Source organism: Tamandua tetradactyla, chromosome 9, assembly GCF_023851605.1.
Source record: "Tamandua tetradactyla isolate mTamTet1 chromosome 9, mTamTet1.pri, whole genome shotgun sequence".
In the NCBI taxonomy this organism is placed as follows: Eukaryota; Metazoa; Chordata; class Mammalia; order Pilosa; family Myrmecophagidae; genus Tamandua; species Tamandua tetradactyla.
In genome coordinates this window covers 70,862,858-70,877,057 of record NC_135335.1, presented here as the reverse complement: position 1 = coordinate 70,877,057, position 14,200 = coordinate 70,862,858, and the positions used below count along the sequence as shown (strand labels likewise).

Below are 14,200 nucleotides of genomic sequence, written 5' to 3'. Positions count from 1 at the left end.
CTTGAGTTGCTATGAATGCTTGTCAAGCTCTCCACCATGCTTATTACATAATAGGGGCAGTGGTTTTATAAATTATACCTAATTGAGAGTACACTTTTTTATGATAAAACCATCTTTTTCAGGAGAAAATTATGCTACAGATGGGTTATATCTCACAGCTCTTTTCTGAATGGTTTAACTGGAGTTTCCAATGTAAAATTCTTTAAAAAAAATTTTATAAAGAGAAATTCATTTTCTAAGGTAATACATATGTGTATGCATTAAATCTTCAAATTACTAAAGCTATAGTAGTAAACATCACAAATTGGTCTTGACAGTTCGTAGCTCTGTAACAAGGAAGGGAGAATTGGAAGATCAGAAATAGAATTAAAAACTCATCCTCTCTCTGTGCAGAAGACGCTGTATAGTTAGAACCCCATCCCCCCATCCCACACTCATATCCCTTAATGCTCTTTGATCTGTCTTCAATTACTCTGCTTTTCATGCATTGTCGGAAAAAACACTCCAAGTCTACCCCACCTGTTCAGCCACCCGTAATTGCAATTTGTAGTACTTAGTATAGCTAATATTAAGAAGACTTTTGAATTATTTGAATTTTTGAAAGGGCTTACTTGTTCATCCAGTTTTGTCAGTAATTGACTGAATGTCAGGCAGTGAAACCAAGTCCAGTGAAATGGTGAGGCCAAATGAGATACTGTATTTTAGATCAGCGATGTCTCTGATCGGGTCATCTCACCTCTTATACGTAGCTAGTAGTCTGCACATCAATTTCTGTATTTATACACTAATGGAATGCTGTGCTGGAGCAGACCCTGCTGGATTATGAGACCCAATTGTGTGCATCTCTTCCCAGCTCTGTGTTTAATAATGTCATGTCCATAGCTTGAAATCAGCCATGGTGGGGGTTCTCACACTATGGATACTTGCAAACACTCAAAATCAGAACTTCAACCTATACTCCTTCCCCCACACATCAGTGACCAGGAATTATAATAAGAGTATCCACCTTAATATAGGGATAAAACGAGTTAATAATAGTAAATTTAAGTTAGTAATGGGAAAGTACTTAGAAAAGTGCCTGGAAAATAGAAAACATTACACTAGTTATGTCTATTACTATTATTGAATATCTGTTCCCCTTAAACAGCAGGTAAGAAATCAGCAATAGTTAGGCATGAATTTGCTATGAGGGAGAGAGATTTTAGTTTGTGTAATTAGAGACCTGGCAATTCTAGTTCATGAGACAGTGATTATTAGAAGAGGTTTTGCTCTGTGGACAGGGCAGGTCTATGAGCTCAGTTGTGAACATATCAAGGCTGCAATGTAGTTGAGAGAGCCACATGAAATCATGGAATAAGAATGGTTTGCCAAGTATGAAGCTCAAAAATGATATATAAGGCAGAGTTAAAATTTCAAGAAGTTTCAGCATGGGTAAGTATGAAATTGCAAAAGGGAAAAGGACAAGGTATATAAAGAGAAATAGACTTAGGATGATGGTTTTAGGCAGGACCGCAACCTAGAAATGGTGAGAAATAAAAAAAAAAAAAAAAAAACTGTCGTTCTTATCTAAATTCAGAATTTCTCAAGACGGGCTCTGGCCTTCAATAATTGTTTCGTTTTTTAAACTTTTCATATTATACCAATATGCAGCCATGTTTTAGAATCACTTATTTGGATCCAATTTTTCAGAACACCAAAAAAGGAAGCTGAGAAGAAGCAAGATGTGAAGTGGGAGAAAACCAGACTGGTAGAGTGTCATATGTATTAAGGGGAAATGTGCTTCAGAAAGGATAAAATAATGGAGTTTTGAATGATGTTGAGAAGTTGTCACTGAAGTTAGTGACATAGAAGTCACTGGCAATTTCATACAAACGAATAATTGATAGAGTGGTGGGTTCAGAAGTCAAATTTAAGTTATTGTGTAAATAAATGGAAACTAATGACAATGATTATCCTCAAGAAGTTTTATTAGAAGGGGAGAAAAAATTAAGGGGGTTGCTGGAATAGATTTTGAAACGAGGAAATTTTGTAAGGTGAACAGGATGAGCAATTTATTTCTTAATAGGAATAACTCAATTGAGAAGAAATTCTAGAGTGCAGAGAAGATAGACAAATAAATATTACAATATATACAAACAGCTGGAGTTTACTAAGAGCCTGCAGAGATAAAATCATTGAAATTACTACCTCAATTGAAATGAGAGGATTGGGAAAGAATGCTTATAGATATAATAAAAGATAAATATAGAAACTTCCATAGGAGCACTAAGATACAATGGATATTGCATAGCAAAATATGGTCCCAAAACAAGATTCAAAATTTATGGTGGGAATGTCATGATAGATTAAAGCCTCTTGAACTCCTCAGTCACATTAAAACTATAAAAAGAATGTAGAATGAAGGCAAGCCATTGTGTGAAGGATTTAATTGGAGAAATCCAAGCTAAGCCCCTCTTATCTAATAAAGGTAAGGGATAGCCCCTCGTCTCAGGTCTAGTGAGGACAATTTTCTCTTTAGTGAGGATCAGTAATAATATCCAGTATAACTTTTCTGCAAATGGTGACTTGCACAGACTGAGGGCTTACCATGCTTCAAAAAGTTAAAGAATCCTGGGAAAAAGTCAAGAGAAGGACAACAAAGCTTTGTTTGAGAAAGTAATTACATGACTACAAAACGAGGTATAACAAATGTGCAAGCAGAAGGAGAACCAACCCACAGTCATTTTAAGTCCTGCTGAAGAGGTGTTTCTGTATGTGGAATGGGTCACTGGAGATCCAGACCTGAGGGGAATGTTCTACTAAAGGCGAGGTGTTGACCAGATCATAGGTTCTCCAGGAGGAGAAGCTTCCAAGAATCTTCCAAAAGTGCCACGAGAGAGTCCATCTCAGATATAGAAAAGCCACCCATTCACGGAAGGACAACCCCAAACCCCTAGCTTTGCTGCCTCTCCTGGAGGGGTGAAAATACCTATGGAAAGTGGATGCTGAATACAAATTGGGAAGAGGAAAACCATCCTGATCACAAATCAACCCCCCACCCCCTGCTGTTGCCCTAACTGGCTTGGAGACAGAGTAGTAGAGAAGGGAAGTTTTAATTATGAATAAGGATTGAATTACCAACTAATTTAATATTAGGGATTTTTAATTTCCAAACAGATTCTTTGAGAATTAAAGTGGCCATCTATTATTTAAGGGTCAGCAGGAATATCAATGACGTACTATAATTTTCACCCAGTAAACTACCAAACTTATACTCATGGAGGAAAGTGAAAGGAGCAGTACAAGACAAAGAAAAATATAATATTTTTATTATATTTTTGTATTTTGTGCTTGTTCAAATTAGCAACTACACTGATGTAGGAATATCTGAAGGTTTGGGAAACTGTTTCATCGCCTACATGATATGATGCTATTATTTTTTTTTCTCTGAAATAGGAGACAAGGTCCCTGACTGAGAGAGGAAATATTAAAGAGAAGTAGAGGTTTATTTGGGGAGAGTAAGTCATTTTTTGATTGTTGCAAATCTGTTTGAATAGCAGGCAGGGTTGAAGGTGAAACTGAGGTTAATGATCAAAATTTCTTTTGTTTTTTTTCTCAGTTAACCACAGATCTTTCCTGAGAAAGAGGAAACTTATCTTTATCAAAGATCGAATTTTTGCTAGATTGCAGCGACAAAAGTATCTGAGCAAGTAGATGCATAGGCCATAGATTAATAAGGTACCAGAATTAGAAACTTTGTGTTTAAGTTGGATGAGGAGAAAAGAAAGGACGAGATAATGGTCTTATGAATGGATTTATGTAGATGTATAACTATACTAGAAATACTTCTGATATTAAAGATAATGGGTCGCAGTGGGAGTAACTGAACAAAAGAAAACAAACAAAAATACGAGGAAAGCAGGATATTAGAGTCATGTCTGCTTTGACACATGGTTCCTCTATTTGAAATGTTCTCTACCAACTCATTCCACAGACCCAACATCTTCTCATTGACTCAGATTCTCAGCTTGAAAGACATAAAAGTTGAACGAAATTGTGTTTTATTCTATAGCACTGATGATACTTTGCAATTTTATTCTGTGTGATCATTAAATGCGCATCTATCACCACCACTAGACTTAAAGGCCATATAAGGATAGATGTTTCTTTTTTTTTTTTTTTTTTTGCCTTCGACATTGCATGGCAGAGTCTATTGAGGTTAGTTGAATAAAAAGTCAATAATGAGTTACCAGAAAACTTAATAATGAATCTACCTCCCAAGGTAAATCTCGAAAGTACAATTCAATAGCTAGCACTAAATTTTAGAGCTGTACTTGCCTGTGCAGATCTACAAAGTTCAGAGGAATGAATTTCTCATTGTCGGGAGGAAAGAAATATTGTTACTGTTACATAGATTTATAAAATTTAATCCATTAACATGTTGGGTGTTGTGTACATGGCAATTCATATTCATTGATACATTTAATTAATAAAATCTAAACTTGGAAATTATAACCTATACAAGGTGAAATATCTTAATGGATACAATGAAGTTCTTGGTGACAGATACTAGACATTTCCAAAAAATTTGTTCATTCTAGGCCCACTCTAAGAATTTGCAGCAGTTAATTTCTCTGTCACCACTGAGGGATTCGATTCACTGTATTTTTAGTAGGCTTGACTAAAATCCAGTTTGAATCCAACTTTGTCATCAGAACGGCTTTCCCTTGTGGACTTTATTTCTGTTACTTTATTTTAGGCTTATTAAAATGCCCATAGCTTCAGGCATTTTAGGAAATAGAGGGCAGATAATGTTCTTCAACAATCAAAGTATTTTTACTGCTGTAACCTCCAGTTTTCAAGATGCATGAAAGCATTTAAGGTAAAATTAAGATGACTTCTCAGAATTCTTTTCATACTTCCATTTCTTTCCTCTCCTCTCCTCTTTAGCAATTTCTTGCTGCCTATTGCCATTATTACAGGGAAATATAATACATATGAAAGTTCATCTGCAGAATATTCTTTGCAAATGAAATAGCAATGATATATAATAATTATTAACTGCCAAGCACAATTCTATAAGTAAATTTTCACAAGGTAGGTATTGTTTTCATCATCCTAAAATTATGGATCAGGTGTAGTAAATACTATTTCCAAAGTCAAAGTCTACTGAGTGGACCTAGCAGATACACAATTTCTATAAACGTCCTTTTCACTCATGTAGATATGTTGTTTGCTTTTGTTTTCTTTTTTTAGTATATTAAAAGGGAGAATCATTTTGCATGCTGCTGTATTTGCTCAAATTTTTTTAATAAATATTATTTTTCTAGAGCAACAGTATATTTCCATGAAATTAGATGTTAACAAACAAAACGTTCAGAAACACTATTTGAATAATCAAATGTATGGATTCAATCACTGAATCAACTGTTTGGTGACAATATATGTTTATTTTTTGAATTTTAAATGTAAGTATAGTTCTTCAATTAATAGTCTATTTAGGTTGTCTCAAAGAGATGTTGTTAAATTTGTAAAAATACTTAACATTCTTATCAACTTAAAATACCTACTTAATATTCTACACAAATATATCTAGTATTTTTGGTTATTTTTTAAACTTTAATTACTTATGAATTAGTTGCTTGCAGTATATAAGTAATTTTTATGCAAGCTTTAGCATTTACATTTTGAATGTTTTAAAATACCTTTATACTAGTTATCATAATAGACATTAAATAAAATTTATTTCAAGAATTAATTTGCAATGACTTAGGTGATCTTTTTTACTTACTATTCTTACTGCTGAATGATCATTATATAATGTATAATTAATACACAACTATTTATGTAGGTCCCATAATCTTCATATTTGTGTAAATTTTAGCATATTAATTTCTATATTTTTTGTGTAATCTCCTTTTGGTGTCCTTTCCAATATGTGGAAATTTCTTCAAAGAAACATAGTACTTATTTTCTCCTTAGACACTCTTGAATTCTGACCCCACCCCCCCGCCAAAGTGTAAGTTTTCAAATGCTGTAATTACTGACAGACTACCCCATCAGCCTATAGCTGAGTAACAGATACTTTTGCTTCTAGAATTAATATGAAAGATTATCTGTAAAAAGTTACAGAATTTAATTACCAAACTTCTACCTAAGTACAATGCACAAAATTTTTTCGTTTTCAATATGCTAAAATGGTCGTTTTGTTAAGCAGAGTGTGTGCTTTTGATGAATATATATTTTTATTGACAACACAGCTTCCTGTCAGTTGTTTTATTTCTTAATCTGTATTGTGCACGTAGTGCCATTAAGAAATTTCATGTATGTGAACAGTAGGGTGCCTATAAGAGGACGGCTGAGTAATTGCATAGTATATCACAAGCGATTCGGCGTTGGCATAGCTAAAGATTACTCCAGGGTTTTGAATTAATCTGAATGACCTCAGTTTTAATGCTGTTGAGTTTCTAGAAATGATAAAATATCAAGTCACTGGAAATAAATTGACAGAACCTAAACAATTTGACATGACTAATGCATACTCTTTCTGAATTGTTCCATATTCTGTAGAGTTTATTACGAACTACACTATTTTCTTTGGAAATATTTGTCTTAGTGAATGTGTCTTGTACCTTCTAAAAAGTATGTGTGCTATGAAAAGAACAGGCAATCCTGTTCTTTGTTTATTTGTGTTATATATATACTAGAACTTCAATATATGCAAACAAAATGTAAGTGGCGAATCACTCTTTTACTTCTATCGTATCTTAGTATAGGCACATTAGTGGAATGCTATTCAGTACATTTATTTTGGATAATGTTACTATCTCAGTTTATCACAAATTTTCCCATGCGATTGGATAATAATAAAATTTATGGACATACTTTATGCTGACACTCTTTTAAAAAGCTACTATTTAACATATATTGATAGAGAACTATAAAGAATAGCTTATCATCTCCATAAAACTTATGGACATAAAAAGCTTATCATCTTTTATAAAACATAAAACTAGCATTTCAGCGTATTGTCTTGCAAAAAGGGGGCTCTTTCATCTATAATTTGCATTAGTTGGTGCCCTTCAGCTTCCTTTACAGTGGTTTAAAAATCCATCTCATTTTATAGGTTCTCAATTCTGACAAAACACTTTACCCACTAAATGCGATCCTGTAGAGATGGCCCCCGACTATATAATTTCCCTTGCTGTCCATGATTTTTAAAAGTTTTGCTTTTGCTGTTCAAACAAAAAGCTAATTTATAAACATAATATGTAAGCTGAGGATGCTCCAATTGAACATACCATGCTAGTTGATTATTGTGAATGTATATCCGAATATATATATTCAAATTATTTATAAATATAAAAAATGTATATTCAGATTACACACACACACACCACATATAATGTGAAAACAGAAATTCCAATTTTTATAGTTAGTGGTTAGTACTCCATAGCTATATTGTTTGATAAATGTATGTAGCCTTCGGTTTTGATCTATCTATTGTGAAACACTTAAACTAGAAAGCAATTAGGTTGTAAAATCAACACTGAGGTTCTGCTAAAGTAATGATGGCTATTTTAAATCAGATAGTTACCCCTTGAACATTTGTCTATATCCATTTATATATCCAAGTTATGTAAAAAATAACTTAATGTTTTACCTCTTTGCTCTGATGAATTTCAGACTTGCATTAAGCCCAGCAACCATTGACCATTTCACTGTATCAACCACTGTAATACATGTTTAGGGAATACAGCCTTAAGAAACATAATATTGTCCCATAAGAAGTTGCCAGTTGAATCAATTAATAGGATTTTTCTTAGCCAATATTCTTTCATAATGTGTATATAATAGTCCATCTCTGCCACTTGGCATTTTTTGTCTATGTGTATTCATTTATTTGTTTAATCTTTTAAAGGTGTTCTTATAGAAAAACTTCATATCCCATTTGAATGTAGGTAGATTAATTAATTAAAATGATTAATTATGGACATAATTATTTTGGACCACTGTAAAATGTACCTTCTATCTTATTCATGGAACCAGACAATATTTAGATGAATATTTAGCTCTCTTGAGACCAAACGCATGCTCCTTTGTAGTGATGTCTGTTTGATGCCTGTAAGCCTGATTTTAACAGAATTTAAACAGAAAATCTTGGGTTCTTTTTTTGTAGAGCAGGGGAATGATAGTAAGCTCATTGTCACTAAGGATAATGAAATTACCAAGTTTTGGTATTGAGTGTGAGAGAACTATAACACCTATATAAAATCGAGAATAAAACAACAGGATTTGGCAGAATCTTCACAAGTGGCAATTGATTAATTTTTCTCATATCACGTTAAGACAAATAATCAAAATATTGTAATGTGGTTTGTTGAATGAAACTCTCCAGACAATAAGACTTCCTAACAGACTTTCAATAAATGTAAATTAGATGCCCAAACACACCTATAGGGGAAAACAATCTGTTAACAGAAATTGCAACTGGAAATTCAATATCAAAATTGAAACTTTGCACTTAATATTCTTTTTGTATTTTCATTTCCTTCCTTTCTCTTCTTTTCTTTATTTTGATCTGATAAGACCATTGCTTAAACAATTAGCATTTTGCATTGGTTAGTTATCTGTAAAACAGTATTTTCTATACATTTTCCTTCATATGATACTTTTTAAAAATTCTAAGCATATAAACTACATCTATATTTTCATTTTTGTGGAATATTACAATTTACTAGTGTGTTTTCTCTAGATAGAGATTTTTCTAGTTTTTTAAAAATTTAGTATCAAGTATATACTAGTGTAGGATCTCCATCTTGTGGTAATAATGAGCACTTTACTTCTCTCTTTTTAAATACGAATGATTTGAGGGAAAGAACTTTATATCCTGATTTAAAATATGCAAGCATGTATCTAGTGGAGTGCCCAATAAAATTTACTAGATGTGAGTTAAATCTTAATCTACAATACAAAACACTGAAATCTACCGTGGATTCATACACAGATAATTATTTAAAGAATCAATTTTTAGCTGAATTATTTATACTTATTGAAATAAATAGTTTTAGGAAACAAGCGTAAGGTTTTATAGATATCTATCTATTATGCATCTACCTAGCTATCTAATTTACTAATATCATCTTTCACTTTTCTGTCTGTCTGTCTCTTTACAACAGGCTCAATCAGTGCCTGTTAATTTCATGGACATTCCCCCGGCTCACTGTTGAGATTTTGTACATTTAGATGTGGCTAGCATGTAAAATATTAGGTCACAGTAATTTGAATTTGGTAAAGTCGACTCTCTATATAAAGCCTCATTGAAATTCTAGAGTAAGGCATATTGAAGTGAAAAGTGAAGTTATTACTCCAAGTCATAATCCTTAACTTGACAGCAAGTTGCCTTTCCATTTTGTCCTACTATGCTCTTACTTTAATTTACTTTCTAGAGACTGTCAAGTCTGATAATCTTACTGCATACATTACTAACCTCACTGTCGATGTGAATTATGTATGTCTTGTCAGGCATCTTCCATCTGAAAGTTCCTGAGTCTTCTCCCGTTGGCTCAGCTATTGGAAGAATAAGAGCTGTGGATCCTGATTTTGGAAAAAATGCAGAAATTGAATACAATATTGTGCCAGGAGATGGGGGAAATTTGTTTGACATTGTCACGGATGAGGAGACACAAGAAGGAGTCATCAAATTGAAAAAGGTACATAGACAAATTTTTGGATAGTTGACTATACTTAAAGAACATAAATAATAAAAATAAAAAATGACAAGTCATATTAATTTTCCTTCTAATAGAAATATTTTAAGCTAAAATAAATAGACCAAGTGACTATGAACTATTCACTTCCATGCGCGCTTTTATTTTTTGACCAAACAGGGATGTAGTTTACGTTGTTAAGGACCATGCCTATTAATTTGACTAGGACTTTTAAAAAATTATTGTCAGAGTTAATTTGTAGTTTAATTTTCTTCATAATTTAAATTTTTATCGTTGTAAATGTAGACAAATATTAACTTAAAAACAAGAACGAAAAGTAAACTCTAACCCCACCAGGCTTCGTCGTGTCCCTTGTATAACTTTTCTGAGAATTTGAGTATCAAATTCACACATAGTTGGAGACAGTTGTATCACAGAAAAAGAATCCTGATGTGAATAGATTCTAATCACTGGAGGACGGGCAAAAAAAAGAAAAAAAGAATGGGAATAATGGTTATGAGGGGTTTATATGAAAGAAGGTAAAAAGAAGAATTAACAGGGAAAAAAAGAGAAACGTATGTGAAGAGAAGCCTTTTAATAATATTAAATGGATGCATGCAGAAGAGGAGAGCAAAGTCAGCTGAAATTTTTAAAAAAGAAATTGTCTTCAGCACATATTATTATGTCTTTGGGTCGTGGCATGAAGAAGGAGTGTGAAAATATATTAAAGGACAGAACCTTTTATTTTGAGGTGGATAGATTATTTCCATCACAACGAGGCCAATTTTATGGACTTTCAATAAAAAAATGGAGGCAAAAAAAGTGAAATATTAAATTTAGTTTTCCCCTTCTTTTAAAAAAATATAGTATGCATACCCAAAACTACATTATCTTAGCCATTTTCATTTTAATCTGTAAGAAATATTTTCATGTTCAGTCCATTAATATCACTTAAGTGCTTGATATTTTCTCATAATTACTCAGGAACTCTGAATTTTGACAAAGAAATACTAATAGTAATGAAACTAATCTTAGAAAGAAACTTACTTTTAATATGTTTATTATTCATAACATAGCATAAATATTCATCATATATTTACCCCCACTATTATACATATGTTGTGCTTAGTTTAGAGTTTAATTTCACCATGTGATCCCCATTCAACAAAATGATGCATTTATGCTGAATTTTCAAAGTACAATGGGAGAAAATATGTCAAGTTCTTATTCACTTTATTCTTTTTTTCATTTACTCATTTTCTCTTTTCTCTTCTGTTTGAAGTCAATGAAAATGTTCATCCCATAATTTTTTTCTTTAAAAGTCTTGAAAAAATTTGACCAAATTTAAATGGTTTATAGATTTTGATTCAAAGGGAACAAATATGGCAAATATTTATTTCTCTTAAAAATGTGAGAAAAAATATCTTAGATCATAAAATTGAAGCATTAAATTAAAAATAAATAAGCTATAGGTATAAAACAGTACTATATATACCCTATATATTTAGGCTTATAAATGTTTATATTATATATTGATTAAAATTATGTATTTATATTTACAGACAGACACACATACTCACCATCCATGCCAATAAATAACTGGTGCCAAGGTTTCAATCTGGAAAACTGCATGGCATTCTTATCTATCTTTCTATTGAAACTGAAAATGGAGTGGAGTAATAATAGTCTTTGATCTTATTATATTATTACTAAATGTATTAAGTTTTGAAAGCTAATGATCAAATTATATAAATTCAACTTTTGATGAATATTCATTATACATCACCACTAAAGCAATTAGAAGCATCTTCCTTTTTGGCTTATCAAAGATTCATGAATAGTAAAACATTGTGTATTTTGTTGTGCTTATTTTGCTTAATCTTTAAATAATTTCTTAACTGTATTAAATTGAGATTTATAAAGTTAAGAAGCGCCTTTATTAAAATTGATTTAGATTATATAGATAATCAATCCAGAAAGAATATTTCTGAAGAAAATTATTATACATTTTTTCCTCCTGACATGGATCAGTCATTGTTGTTCATTCTACTGGCATGAAGTTCATCAGCTAAAGCACAATTTCCTTTACTAGCATTCGTACTGTCCTTCAATGGATATTAATGGAGCATTCTGCTCTGGGTCCTGGATATAAAACAGCAAAACCAGCATGCTTTCTGTACTCGAGCAGCTTGCATTCAGTTAGAGAAGTTAGATGATAAATAAATAAACACATTTGAAACCACTATGAGCAGTGATAATTTCCGTCATAAAAAGCACGGAGTAGGCAAAGGGCATATAGAACAAGGTGGAGAGAAGAGAAGGGTTGGCAGTTATCTTATGAAGTGGTCAGAAAAGGTGACTCCATTAGGGCAAAATTTGAGCAGAGCCCTTAAGGAATGAAGGATGATCTACGTAGAGTCTGGGAAGTGTGTATTCCAGAAAGGGTGAGCAGATATTGCAAAGGCTCTGATATGTGAGTTGAATAGGCAAAGAGATTAGTGGACCTGAACTGCAGTGAATGAAGGGGACCTGCCCAGAGAGCAGATTAAAGAGGGGAAGAAGGAGTGATTGTGTAGGTAGATAAAGCCAATATCTTTGGACCATGAAAGGGGAGGCCAATGGTAGGTTTAGAAATAAATTACTTTTTCAAGGGATTACACTGGCTTCTCTGAGGAGAATAATGACTAGGAGGTAAAGGTAGAAATGGACCAGTTAAAAGACCAGAGAATTAATTCAAGAAGGAAATGAAGGAGACATGGAAGATGATGATTGCAGCAATGAAGATAGTGTAAAATGATGACAGTCCTACTAGATTTGAAAGAAACAGACAACACAGATCTTTATAAATATACTGACCCTTTGGTAAATGACTGCAAAGCATTTAAATATCGATAGTACTTGATAGAATACCTGAATCTAACTTCCAGTGCTGTAACTTCTTTTAATACCTAAAAGAGAACCCACCAGAGGCAATCACTGCCTACTAATTTGTTGTCATATCAGAAAAGAAACCGATCTGAAAACTTGCTCTAGAGAGCTTTAAAAGATAACTCAGGAGAACATGTCTAATATTAAAACTTTAAAGTTCCTGGTCAGCCTCCAGAGTAAACCAGTTGACAAATATGTTTATAGGTGACAATGTTTTTGTAAGTACACACACACACACACACACACACACACACACACACACACTCACATCTGTCTTTCTATCCAATCTATATCTCTATCGCTCTATTTCTCTATCTCATCTATCTGTCTATTTTTCTATCTATCTAACCATCCATCTATTTATCTCTCTGTGTTATACACTGTTGTATTGTGTATGCACACATATGCACATAGAGATCTGATATGGTTAAATATGTCAGTATGCTTTCATATAATAAACTAATGAGAAAGTATTCAGTTGAAGAGAACTAATGATGTTTTAACAATTAGTTTACACAACGGTAGCTCTTTAAACCAGTCTTCTTTTGGGGCGAAGACAATACTATAGAATGATTCTTGCATCAAATCAGTATGTTTTCAGAAAATTATCTTGCTCTTATATGTTGGAGTTCTAGAATAATTAGATGGATAATAATAATTATATGTATACACATCAAGATAGTGTTTCCATACCATAATGGTCTTATGAATACTTTTTAACTTTTCCCTTCATTATTTCAGCATAGAATTACAATGTAAGAGTTTTGATGTGAAACTGAATTCATACAGAAATTTTATTAAATGTACTGAATGCATTCAGAAAGTCCTAATATATGCATTCTACATTTCAATGCATATTGCCTTTTAAACACCAGTTACTTTAATAGTTTGGCTAACAGAATTTGAGCTGCAGTGGAGAAGTAAAGCATGAACTTTCTCTTCAGAGTTTTTAATTAACTCGTTTTAAAATACATGAAATTGCTAGTTCTCCAAGCACTTTTTCTTTTACTTTTTATCTTCAAAATCTTCTACTTGATGCTTTTTCATTATTTTCCCCATTTTCATCTTTCTATTTTTTTAGAGGGTCTAAGAGGGTAAAAATGATGGCAAGTTTATATGAGCTGAGAAAGAAGAAGAAATAAATTTTTATTTCTTTTATTTTTTAAACTTAAATTCTTGATTCATTTTGTGAACACTGTGACAAAACAGCATTTCACTTTGCCATTTTGAATTCAGAATAACGTTATAAAGTTTTATAGATCTCTCTAAGGGATGAGATATTATTTTAAATAAATAAAACTACACTTATTCTATCCTTATATTACACTGAGCAAAGCATAAATACATTTCCTACATATTTTTAAATAGAGTAATAAAAGCACTGAAAAATAAGGATAATAAAACTTCTTAAAATTTGTATCCCATTTGGAATCTAGAAGCTAGGCTAAAGTTACAGTGAGAGAATTATGTATTTTGTATTGAACAATTTCATTCATAAGTGAAGAGCTCAATGCAATATGAGTTTTTAAGTAGTAGTTTCATTCTAACTGGATAAATGAGAATAGAACATGTATCTATGGGGT

The 14,200-nt window shown here is 32.2% G+C and overlaps 1 protein-coding gene across 2 annotated transcripts in view; it reads left to right on the top strand.

Annotated features, from left to right (window-relative positions):
• CDH12 (cadherin 12) overlaps nucleotides 1-14,200 on the top strand; it is a 368,770-nt gene that overhangs the window by 261,739 nt on the left and 92,831 nt on the right. For both annotated transcript variants that reach the window (XM_077115124.1, XM_077115123.1), the window contains one exon: nucleotides 9,505-9,692. In XM_077115124.1, coding sequence (XP_076971239.1) covers nucleotides 9,505-9,692 — 188 coding nt within the window. The remainder of the gene's footprint in view (nucleotides 1-9,504; nucleotides 9,693-14,200) is intronic.